Consider the following 13,542-nt stretch of genomic DNA (forward strand, 5'->3'; position numbering starts at 1 on the left):
TTATTTATTTCTGTAACTGTGCTGGGAATCATCCAGTATTTAATGGTGTCCATGCACGTTGTATGACTGCACGGTGTCAGAAGCAGCATCCTAATGTGGATATCTGTGACAGTCTGATTGGACCATCCTGGCAACCATCTCAAAACATGGGCTTTCCTTGGTAAAGCAAAGACTGATGGAATAAATCAAATAGGGTTACTATTGTTTTCTAGTGAGGATATACTAAGAAAAAATGGCTACCTACAACTGTAACAAAACAAAACATATCTAAACTTGGTATAAAAAGGAGGTAACATATTATACTTGCGTTACTTTACTTGATCTTTAAGGTGATTACATTATAACAGGTAAAGCTTATGTAACCCATTAACAAGTTGAAAGATGTATATATCTTGCTCAGAAAATGGGTGTTTTGCTATTAACTCAGTGCTAAAGAAAGTCGCTTTGAACCTGCTGCGTCTTTGAGCATTAATGCTTGCATGAGTGAGCGATTTAAGGAGTATCAATAGGAAAGACTTTACAAGATGTCATATTCTAATGGTGTATAGCAACTTCTGCTTTTCTTTGAGCAAGACACATTTTTTCCTTTACTATGTGTAATTATAGATAATCAATCAAAAAAACATGTTTGAGATGTCCAGCATAAATCCCCCTGCTACCGTATGGCAGTTTTAAGTCACTTGATTTTTCACGTTATGCTTCAAGGAACCTTTTCCATGGCAGCTCAATGCTTGGAAGCCCATAGGGTGAGAATGGCTGCAGAATTCGTTTTATTATGATGCCCTGCACAACCAGGACAGGCATTCATATAAGATTCTGTGGGGATGCTATCCTCATAAGAGAGACTGTCAAAGTAAAACCAACATGTCTTATCACTGTAACATAGCCTACTAAGTATTGTCATTTAGAGACTTATTTTAAAATGAATTTTATATGCTCCCCCCAAAAAATCACAACATACTGATCTCATTTGCTTAGAAGTGGAAATATAGCTAGAATAATTAGATTATCATGATTTCATTGGTAATGCATACAGATGTAGCTGACTTTACTTCCCCACAGCCGCAGGAGAAAAACCAATGTCCCACGCCTCCAGGGCAGCTGCAGTTGTCTTTGCTTCCTTCACTGCTGCCAGCAGCTTCCCCCGTGCATGGGGTTTGCTGCGGTTCTCTCTCGCCGGCAAAAACCCGTTGAGAGGAAAGCAAGTCAGGCCACATCTGTATGCGCTTGTGGGATGTGAATCACTTTATAATGATAGTAGAAGTTTTATAAGAAACTCGACGATTCATATGTACATATACATATACACATACACACACAGATTAATGTACAATTAAAACCTGCCAGAACACTAAAGCAAACTACCTGATAAAAAAGCAATTTAGTGACTAATTTCTTTACTGACCTAAAATAATGGTACAGAAATTTAAATATGATGCAATATATTTATAAATCTGTAAAAGTACATTTAAGATATTCATCTATAGTCTTTTGACCTTTAGAAAATTCTTCTCTCAGGCGTAAAATTACATCCGAATAAACAGTGTTCAGGACAAACTGGTTTTATTTTTTTACATCCTGAATTCTCAGGGCACTTTTCTTTTACATTTTTTACAGTTAAAATTGGGAAAATAGTTGGAGGTACAGGTCCCTCCAAACTCAGAGCAACACAACAAAGGAGGGGAAAATATACCCTCTGCTCATATACAGATAACCATAACCAAACTCATTTTCCCAAAGGGATCAATGTACAAAATATGTTTTCCTTACTGATCCAATTTCTTGGTAGATGTACAAATCTGGAAGTTTGGCAAAATCCAGTAAATGAAAGCAGCAATACGGATACACAACTATGTTAACATGTAACATGTTTATATGTGCATATTGGAGTACATTCATACTCAGGCGTAGCCTAACCAGGGCATAAACATTCAGTAATTATGTATTTATCTACAAAATGTCATTGTTTTTCTTCATGTTAAATGCTTTTTGACTTCATATTATTTGACATCACCGTCAGTAAATCCTTTACATTGTTTAAACAAATTCACCCATCTTTTTTTTAAATTTCAGTTGACACTAATATAGCTTTTCTGAGCACTTGCATAATAGTGCAGACTATGTATGTATACACACTTTATATATATGTCTTTGCCAAGTCAAGGGAGGTAAATAGGCTCGTCCCCTTCCAAATTCTAGTGAGAGTTTGTTACTGTCCATATTGAACAATTACTACTTTACAAGGAAAGCAGAGGTCATAAGTAAGCTTCATGTGTATTGGTACTGTACTCTATGAAAGCTCTCAAACTGCTCTGAACAATCTGTTATCTCAAGGATACACTTTCCGAAATTATTACTAACCATGCTTCTCATAAAATACTTTTCAATGTGTCACCACATTACTAGTTTTTCATTACATTCTCCCTCCTCTCCCCCCCCCCCCCACATTTGTTTTTCTTCCCCTGTATTTGTGATGGCAAAGTCACATATATTAAGAACACAATGCAGAAAAAAGGTGTTACATGCAACTCAAAAAAGCTGCACAATTGTCTTGTTTCTGGACTGAGCACCTCTACCAAATTATTGGTTTCTAAACATCTCCTAAAAAGGACTTGAACCATGTTGGTCCAATTATGAGAATGGTAAATTTCTATGGTTTATTTTGGGTCATTAATCTACTGTAAAAGTTTAAATGCTTTATTGATAGTTTTTTCCCCCCTACTTTGGCAGTGTCCTTCATGCGGGAAATAATGCATTAATTCCTTATTAATTTATGGCAATATCACCTAATAAAAATCAAATTACAGTGAATAAGTACTCCGGATCAGCGGCGTAACTACCGTCCAGGATGCCCCGGCTTGTCCAAGGGGCCTCAGCCCGTGGGGACCCGAAGGGAGTCATAAACCGGACTCGTGATAAACCAAGTGGTTATAGAGGCCCCGCACTCTTCCCCACAGCAATTAAACTGATTATGGGGGGAGAGAGTGGGGCGTCTTTAACAATGCAGCCCTCCCATGGACATTGCGTCATGTGACGGTGCGTCGTCATGGCGACGGGACTCCACATGGCGATGCATTGTCATGACAACGTGCCAACACGTGTCACGTTGCCCGGGGGCTCCTTACGGCATTGTTACACCACTGCTCATAATCTACTGTAGCCTTGTCTAATGGTTCCTAGAAGAACACTGCTGGAACATTAAACTGGAACTCACAAATTCTGGTCTTCTTGTCAAAAAGATGCCACCCAGAACCAGAGATTTTTACCCAATGGCCCTTATTTAACATCCTGTTAAACTGATTCCGTGTGTAGAAAATGTTAGTCTGAATTCATATAAACGGAAATAACCTCTTCTAACGCTCTAAAACTTGGCTTCACAGCCCAATAACTAGGGGTAGGGGCACCGACAGGGGGTGAGACAGCCAGGACAATTGTCCCAGCTCCGGTGAGTCAAGGGCCAGCAACCCTAACATGTAGTGCCAGATCTATGGGCCTGTAAGGACCTCCCTTCCTCCGGCAGGCACCTTCGTGGGTCCCCTCCTGCAGGCCTCCTCTGGCAGGCACCTCCTTGGGTCCCATCCTGCAGGCCTCCTCTGGCAGGCACCTCCTTGGGTCCCATCCTGCAGGCCTCCTCTGGCAGGCACCTCCGTGGGTCCCCTCCTGCAGGCCTCCTCTGGCAGGCACCTCCTTGGGTCCCCTCCTGCAGGCACCTCCCCAAGATTTCTGTTGGCGGCCCTGACTAGAGTCGCCTTTCTCCATGAACCACTATCTATAATTAAACAAGCAGTGTGGGGATGGATTGATTATATTGTGGATTTTGTCAACAGGATTGATACTATTTTTGAAACCCCACCAGCTATCAGATTTTAAAGTAATTTTTCAGTATAGTTGTAATTGTTTTTTTATAACACGGAGTTACATTTTTCTGAATTGGAAGGCATTCTCCAGGTTACAATTTGTGCTGTGATTAAAACACCAATTTTATGTTCAACAACTTTAACAATCGTATTTAAATGAGTGTGCTGAAATAGCAGGTGATCCTACCTTAAGAAGATGCTCTTCCATGGTGCTGGCTCACTTAGCTCACAGTCTCAGAATTGAGCAAATATGTGAACTTTCAAGGCATCCTATCGGTGCATACTCTATTCCAATAATGAATGTGGCCAGACAAAGAATGGTGTAAATTCCCAATTCATTCATCTCAGAGTGAATTGAGACAATAACTAATTCAGATAAGCCTAAACTTGAAGTGGTAACTTGGATTTGATCATCCTCTAAACATACATTACATGACTCTTTCTAATTCCAAAAAAATAATATAATAAACCATTATTAACTGTATTTTGGTTGGAATCAGTACTTTGCAATGTCAAAATAATGGAGCCCCCTTTTTTCTCTTTACCACTTAGCAGCATCTATCATTTTTATACAATAATGTCATAAATTCTGCCAACTCTCCCCAGCCATTCCCTGACTGCCTGTCGCACGCGTATGTCATTCACATGACACGTCAGCTGACTGATGCAGGGGAACACTGCAGGCTGCAGAGCAGTGAACATCTTATCTGGTAGGATCTGAATTTGATTGAGAATGATCAACACCATGTTGGTCCACGCCTAAAATATGAAACAAGGAGACCATTACATACAGTAGAGAACAAAAAGGAGTTATTCATTCAGTGTAATTTAAATGCAGCAAAATATAATTGGCAATAAAAAGTTGCAAAAAAAAAACCAGTTTATTGTTAACTTTCAAAAAACTAATAAAAACATTATTATATAAATTATAATTATTATACTAATTAAATTATTATATAAAGTCCAAAATCATAGAATCTATATTTTTCATGGGTACAGTATTTATAAAAACAAATTCAACAATTTAGAAATACTACTCTGTTGTCCCTCCAGCTCTACTGTAAAGCGCTATGTACATTTATGGCTCTATATAAATAAAGACAATATTGGTAATGCTTTTAACAGTAGTTCCTGAGCTTTGGTGCGGAGCAGAAATTCATATACACAGAAATTGTATTCAGTTTAAAACACTAGAGATAACTACATTTAATGACTGGGATAATAACATAATATTAACAATATGCGTCTGCATACCATTTGACAAAAGTCTTCATCATTTGCTGAAAATCGATGCAGCTGATAATGTTTTTGTGAACTGTAGAGAAAAGTTATAATAAACAAAAAAAACCTTCAAGTAATGACTTACCTGGATTTGTGCCTCAGAATCTCTTGTAGAGATGTTGAATGAACTAACTGTAGAACCTGAACGAGATCTCCTCTCCTGCCGAAGGATCTCTGGCCCAGCACTGAAAGAGTGTCTCATTTGAGTTTGGTCCACAAGATGCTGCGGTCTTTGAGGCATGGTTGAATCCTGCCCTCTTGAACCCAACATCTCCCCTTTCTTGTCTATTTTGGGGTCTTTAATGAACGTTGTCAGGTTATGTTGCTGCTTTCTTTTTTTGTACTCAGTCATAAGTTTTGCTATTGTTTTATCAGTAGCAATGGTGTAGATTTTGTTCCCAGCACTTTCCCACCATTCTTTCTTTCTGCCTTGGTCCTTCTTCTCTAGCTTAGGACTTGGTGGCATCACGCCTGCGTTGAAGCTTTTGGGTGTCACATTCTCGGTCAGCTGGTTTCTGTCATCTTCTGAAGGTGTATCTTTCCCAGACGGCCCTCCTGTTGATGGAGTCGAGGTCTCTGACTGAAATGACGGCAAGATAAAAAAGTGATCTCCTTTAAAAATTGGAGGCTCATCATTATTCTCCAGGTCCAGGTGCATCTGGATGTAGTTGTTGCAAAGTTCCATGCAAAGCTTGTGAAGCCTTTTCACTAGCCAAGCCCAATCAGCATTGCTAACTGGCTGGACACTCAAGGATGGGATTCTTGCCCTCCATTGTCTTTTCTCCTTTCCTCGAGGGGGGCTAACTTGAGCAGTTTCCTCGAAAATGTCTTCATCTTCTGAGGAGCACTGTTGTGAGGAGTCTGTGCTGTGCTCTTCATCTTCAAAAAGGATCTTTTTCACCAGCTCTGCAGTGATGTTCTCCTGATTGGTTAGCAGGGCACAGACCAAGGTCTGGAAGTAGATGTTAAAGCTCATCGCTGACTGGCGGTAAAGGTTTGCTGCTCCACCAATCCCAGAAACCTTCATAAGGAGGCACTTTAACCCGGGCCTGGCATCAAACTCCCTTGCAGTCCGATACGAGTCCAGTAGCAAGTCAAAAATAACGGCCAGGTTTTGCATTGAGATGTACCTAAGAAATCCAACAGTTTTGGATTCTGGCATTTGCACTGCGTTATCTTCTACGTTTGCAGGTCCTTTTACAAACTCTTCTAGCAAAATGTCATACAAGTTTTGCAGTAGTACTTGGTGGGAGAGCAAACTGACTACAATTGTCCTAAATGGAATGCTTTAAGAGAGAGAAAAAGTATGTTAAAACTGAATTGTAAATATATGTGCAAATATAAAAGGTGCATTACCACAGTTACAATTATTCACAATATACTGCTGGAATGATAATTGCTATTAATTGAGTATATAGTCACTCATAGCAGATTCCTCTTATGAACAGTAAATGGCCATTAGGACTTTTGAACCAAAATAGAGAAATTATAGAATGAGTCACTTTTTTTGTTTTTAAATACATTTGTCCACATTAATTACAAATATATATGGTAATATTAAATCAGCCCCATATAGAAGTTGTCTTTATACCGCATCTTATGGACTACAAACCTTGGCACAAACTGAGAGACTGGATTATTTTCTGTTATTCAAAGTACCCTATGGTCTTAAATTGTTAAATTTACTGTGGGCTACGGTTTATTTACTAAGCCAACTTCTGCCGTAAGACACCTTCTGGCACTGGAAGTCACCGTACAGCCAGTGGTGGGATCCAAACATTTTAGTAACCTGTTCTTTTCTTACCTTCAGCACCCAGCATCGTCCCTCTGCCACTCTTTCACCTGTGTGTGCGGGCGGCAATGTGCTCCGAAATGTTTCCCCTGCAAATCTTCTCAATATGGCTGAGCAGTGACACATGGCGCCATGTTGCCATGACAATGCAACGCCGCGTTACGTCATGACATCACATAGTGCCCTGTTATAGCAATGGGCGTCACGTGATGAGGTTACGTCATGTAGCAGTCCGTTGGCATGGAAACTCGGGGCCATTTGACGCCGCGCGGCCATAGTGAGAAGATTTGCAGGGGAAAGATGCCGGGAGTTGCTGGTAGACGCCGCCCGCACGCGAGTTCAGAGAATTATAGCAACAGGTTTGCACGAATCCGTGCAATCCGGCTGAATCCCACCACTGCTTATAGACCATTAACGTGCCTTACACCAGGGGGTCAGCGGTCTCCACACAGAACTGGAAAGATCTAAAAAGGAATTTCACAGTCTAGCAGTTCACACATTCCTTATTCCAATGTATGCATATAAGTATTGCATTCTCTCTCATATGTATATATATATATACCTGTGTATATCAGTATTGCTTGACCTGAAGAAGAGAGGAGAACTCTCGAAATTACATAAATTTTTAGTCCAATAAAAAAGGTATCACCTAATACTGAAGAACTCATTTATTCTGCACTATCGCAACTGGACTAAAATGGCTATTTTATGCTTTATATATATATATATATATATATATATATATATATATATATATATATATATAAAAATTTAGTACACTTTTTCCTTTATTCATCTACTGTTCCATGATACCCTTCATTCTAATGCCCCTTCTGTAAAGCACGACATACATGGTTAGGACTATATAAATATATACATACATACAGTACATACATAACACCTTTATTGCTTTACAATGTGCTTTGTGCCCCTTTTTTAGTGAAATAGTTTAAACTGTTTCAGGCTCCTACACCATGGGTAAGAGATTTACATGCAAGCAGTAACTGCCTCAAAAATACATTTGTAGATAGGTTCACATTACGATTCTTCAACGCAATACCAAGCCAGTTACTCCCCCCAAAATTTTGGATTAACCCCTTGTGACTTCTATAGTAATAAATGTTTTCAGGAATAGAAAATGGCACAAAGATACTGAAAACAGGTTTCAAGAAAGTAGGACCAGCAAGCTCAACGGTTTCCCTAACAAAACAGTGTCTATTTTTGAGTAGAGCAGCGAGGTTTGTACATGCCATAAAACTGGTAAGAGATCTGAGCTAAAGCAAAGCATTTGTTATTATTCACAGTTCATGGTGATATTTTAACTCTGTCCAAGTAGGGCATGTAACACATTGTAAAGCATTGCAGCTCTGAAAGTTTTCAAGCGGATATACAGTATATTCCCTCTTTGATAGCCAAATGATGCAGGATAGCAGTACAAAGTAGAAGCGTCTTACCCCAGCTTCCTGTTTAGTAGCACAGTGTTAGTTAGAGGCAGAAGAGAAAAATGCAGAGAATTAATCAATTGTGAATGGCTGCACATGCAAGAATTACGGCAATAATGAATGCACACATTAAAATACAACATCAGCAGTAAGTTTGAAGGCACCAAGTAAGGGATACAATTAGCTTACTTGGAAGTGTGTGTAACAAAATAGCATATGAAAAGCGCAAACTAACAAGAAAAACTTACCATGTTTAATAAAGTTAAATATAAATAAAGTAAAGCATATTGTAAGAAAGTCCAAAAAAAAGAAAAATCCCTGCAGTCTGTTTGAAATAAATGTGTTCCACTCAAAATAAAGTGAGATGACACACTCAAGTAACAACCATGTGTTTTTGTATGTCAATAGTGGGTTGCATTCTGTGGCTTTCACCCCTTATGAAGCCCCGCAAAATGCGCAGGGTGTTGTGCAGAAGTGAGCAGAAAAACGGAGCACAGGCGAAAGACCGCGAGATGAGAACGGGTGTGTCACGTGACCCAAAAGAACTTGCAACCTGAGACCACGGTGCTGAGAGCAGTTCCTCCAGCATATGAAAGATGCTTTTTACCTCAATTGTGAGTGCATCGTGTAGATTGTAATGTTCTTTATATTTAGGGTATTGTTACACTGACTATACTACATGTAATAGCTTTTCTTTTGAGCTACTTGGGAGAGGAGAGGTGAGGAGAGGTCACGGAAGTGAATGCCAGAGGCTGCCACGGAATGGATCTGACTATTGACATACAGGAACACAAGATACACAGACTCCCCGCTCGCGCACAGCTTCGGTACAGGTAGGGAGCCGGTATTGCTTTTCAGGACATGTTGACAGGCGCATGCGTGAGCTGTCGTTTGCCTATTGGGCGATATGTCCTTACTCGCGAGTGTACTTAAAGTGAGTGTCCTTAAACCGGGGTATGCCTGTTTTTGTTTTGAGTATAAGTACACTTTATTTTGAGTTGAACACATCTATTTCAAACAGACTGCACTTTTTTTTCTTCTCTTTTTGCGCATAGCGATTTTTCTTTTTTTGGAAATATATACGTGACTGTTTCTGTCCTACGGATAGAATTTGCTTTATTTTAGTCCATATTTACCAACTACCGTTAATCCATAACACACTAATTAGTAAATATAACACATAATGTTCAAACACACAATGGAAAACACCGTCCACTAAATTAATTATAATTATATTGTTTGAATTTTTCAAAAATGGGTGCTACCTATGTACTGAGGTTAATTGGTTATAACACATAAATGAAAGGTTGACAAAGTCAAACTATCATCCACAGAAAGTACATTCGCGGCACACACGACACTAATTTTATTTTATTTTTACACTGAATAATTATAAGTGAATATTTATAAGTGAAAAAAACGTGATGGTGAAAAAATAATCAATAAAAACTAACACATGATGCCCTGACCTATAATTGCTGCTGCCATAACTTAACCGCTAATGACAATGATGTTGGTAAGCAACTATAAGACAGTAGGTCCTAAGTTGCAACAATGACACTTAACACTTCATTAATGGATTCATGCATATGTACAGATATGGAGTCATACAGTTCATAATAGGTTAACTTGCTCTCAGATAACTATGAGTTCACATACATAATTTAATGTAGACTCCCTTGGAATAAGGTATTGTAGTTCACAATTCAGTTATATACCAAAGAGACCATACTGATAAATAATGAATACAATACCATAAATCACAGATTGTAAATAAATAAAAGTGCTATGAAATCCCTTGTCTAGCTAAACTCAATTATGAGAAAAGCTGCTTTTCTAAAGGCAGCGCAGTTCCAACATCACTGCCAAGGTTTATTCTGGACTCACTCTCTCAGATGACAATACTGAATGTATCCTAATGAATTTGCAAAAAATGCTCATATATTGCATTTAACAGTGTATATATTTACTGTATACAGAGAGATGTGTATCCAGAGTACACTCATATTCCATGTTGCAACAACGAAGTAACAATTAATAATAGTGCTGGGGGGTCCCTCCACTAAACTAAAATATAGAAAAGCTGCTTAGTGTTCTAACCAGTGATACTACCCTATTGTTCGGCTGCTCCCATCATACCCTCCATTATACCTTCACCTCTATGCACTGTTTTCTTTCCTCCTTTGCAATATCTTACTTACATTTGCTCATATTTACTGAGTGGTGTTTATTTCATAAGACACCTTCTTGCACATTCAAAGGCGTCCTCTTTAGAATAGGTCAGAAGGTGCCTTACACAATAGCAGTGCTTAGTAAACGTGGAGCGTATTGTTTACAATTGGATCTTGTTTGACTGTGCGATAATTAGTTACCTTTTTTGGGTGTGCCCATTCGGTTTCTCATCAGGAGGCAACTCAATAATGAGCACACAAGACTGGGCATGCTCAAAGCCTTCCTTGTTGTTCGGTGTCTTTGGTGAACACTGTGCATCCAACATGAACACCTGTTAAGCAGAAATGAGTAGAGCGCTAACTATGTAATATCATAAAGCAAATTGTACTTGCAATGCGAATTTATCATTGCTCTATTATAAGAGAACTGGAACTGTGCCTGATTTCAAGAGTCTAATACTATGAAATAAGGTGAATCACTCTTTAAAAAGGTGCTACTGAAGGTTATCTGCCCATTAAAAGTACTGCATTTCACAAGTTAAACTGTGGCAAAGACCACTCAGTCACATTATCTCGTTCATGCTAAGAAATCTCTGTAAAAAAATTCCCACTGATGATCCATGGATGCATATTCTGTAGCGCTCTGTAACCAATTTAAGTTACTTAAGGAAGTGAATGTAAATTCACCCATCAGAAGGTCCTTGGTGAACCACAAATAACTAATATACAATAAAATTATTTTTAATCCAGTAATATCAAGCAAGATTTTAAACATGTATCTCTTATAATCAATGTATCTACTGTAGCTATTTCACCTTTTTTTTTTTTTACCGTGGTAAAAGTCTGTCAAGAATGCGTAAGCCTTGTTCAATATCAGGTTAGCATTAAGTGAATAAAGGATAGCTTCTTACATTTCATGCAGCTATGAGTTTAAAAAAAAAAGAAGGTTTTACAGAGCACATTCACTCTAACCAAACATCGGCGACCTCATAAGTAGCATAGCAGATATATGGGTGTTTTCTAGCAAATCATCGGGGTAGTATAAAAATAAATGACACAGCCGGGCACTCTTTAGAAGTCTCGGCACTGTGTTAAAGGGACAGACCAACAAAGAGCCAGATCCACAAAGCTCTGTAAACTCGGGGCTCATAACATGACGTTACCAAGAACCATAATGGCCGTGATTTCCCCTCAAGTTAACACATGTCCTCAAAGCTAATTATATGCATAAACAACAGCCACTGTATATCTCATTAGCATAGGTTTAACGTCAAGTTCGCACAACATTCCGTTAGCTTCCAATAACGTAGTGTTAAGTATATCTTGCATAAAGGTGGCGTTACTCCCATCCAGACGCTGAAATATACTAGAGTACCCAGTGACTTACATTCCTCCCCAGACACTCCTTTCCACAATGTGTGGAGAGAAACCTGTGAACACACCTGATAAATGTGCCAATTTAAATCATTTGACTATACTGTACATCACTGTCATGATGATGCCAGAAGATATTCAGTATTTGAATAAATCTGGCACAGAGGTTAATGTTAATTGCAAATTGTCTTAAAATACAAGAAATGGTTTGTATGGCGGGTAAAACCGCAGCCTAGTTGTGTTTATTCAGAAATAAGGTTATCTAATTAAACACCTGGTTTTGGAAATTGGATAATTGAAACCTAGCTTCACAATTCTTCTCTGACAGTAGAAATAAATGAAAACACTTATGTATCTTAAAAGGAATTCCTGGAGGGGGTCTGTAAATACCAGGGTGTGTGGCCAGGAAGGTATTCCAGAATAGATTTACTAAAAATAAAGATATCATGGGTCTAACAACGATTCACGAGAATTACAGATGAATCTTTGTAACAGTTGCAATCAGCTGATTAAAGGGATACCAAGAATGGCTGGTTGGTTTATGTTATATCGGTTTTCTCATGCAAAAGTATTAGTTGCGTTGGCAAAAGGGATTCTACATGTTTATATAAATGATAAAGATGCAACAGTGAAGATGGCGTTCTTATAAGTATTATAGGAGTAAAGATATGGGAGATTTTATATATTCAGACAGCTCTGGATAGAGAAGAAAGCTGTTTTTTTTCCTCCTAAACTATAGAAATGTAACTGGCTGCAGATTGAGGAGAGGGTGGGCTTAGGCTGTTTTCCAATGCAGAAATGTTTAGGATATAAGCCATGCATTTGAGAAATGAATTAAAAATTGAACATAGATGGGTGCGTTTGTCTATTGCACACATGGGTTTCCAGATTTTCAACTTCAAGCCCTCTCTGAAGCAATCTGATATTATGCGGTAACATAATTAGATAAATCTATTGTTACTCCTTTTTATTTGATGAAACAGTCTGCATTTATTGTACTGTATGTTCTTGTAATAATCTTTTTTATATAATCCAAGTACTGTATTATTTTTGGATATTAAATCTAAAGTTTAATAAGTAATGCTTTGGGCTCTGATTGAACTTTGCACTTTTTTGAAGAGTGATTAGATTTTCGGACACATTTTGCTACAATAGATTTTCTAGTGCTAAATGCATATTTTGCTAAGTAAACAGGGACCAAGGACCCTAACGATTGTATTTTTCCGTATCTTTGGTGGTGGCAGCGATTAAAGATATATATTGTGACAGATTGAGGGTAGACATTACGCATTTGAGCGTCGCTGCAGGGAGATAAATGTGTCAGCTGGATAGCTGTGTGTTTTAACCCTTGTTGCATATACAAGTCACGTGCTCACAGGTCTGCCATTCGTGACAATCACATCCAAATTAACATATTTCCCAGGTAGTGTCGAGTTGAAGTTAGTTAGCTGCAGTTGTGTATCTTAGCTACAATAGGTATGAAGATAGAATGTTTGGCTAATGTTTTGGTCAATGCAGCATGTGATACTTGCACCTGCTGTGTGTCACATCTCATTCATATTATGCTGTTACAGCTTTATTGCAGCAAATGTAACCCCCCTCACTCCTTAATAACCTTCTGCAGA

General features: G+C 38.5%; 1 protein-coding gene across 2 annotated transcripts in view; it reads right to left on the reverse strand.

Annotated features, from left to right (window-relative positions):
• Positions 1–2,718: 2,718 nt before the first annotated feature.
• The window catches only part of ARFGEF3 (ARFGEF family member 3), a 127,025-nt gene continuing 116,201 nt past the window's right edge, over positions 2,719–13,542 (reverse strand). The window contains exons 32-35 of one of the 2 annotated variants that reach the window (XR_012801143.1): positions 10,745–10,875; positions 5,224–6,424; positions 3,645–4,616; positions 2,719–3,564 (exon numbers count right to left, since the gene is read on the reverse strand). Coding sequence is in view for 1 of the 2 variants with exons in the window: in XM_075597828.1 (XP_075453943.1) it covers positions 4,425–4,616; positions 5,224–6,424; positions 10,745–10,875 (1,524 nt within the window). In the remaining variant the exon portion in view is untranslated. Of the gene's footprint in view, positions 4,617–5,223; positions 6,425–10,744; positions 10,876–13,542 lie in introns of both variants that reach the window. The other variant, XM_075597828.1, reaches the window with a different exon arrangement.

Source organism: Ascaphus truei, chromosome 4 (assembly GCF_040206685.1).
Source record: "Ascaphus truei isolate aAscTru1 chromosome 4, aAscTru1.hap1, whole genome shotgun sequence".
Classification (NCBI taxonomy): Eukaryota; Metazoa; Chordata; class Amphibia; order Anura; family Ascaphidae; genus Ascaphus; species Ascaphus truei.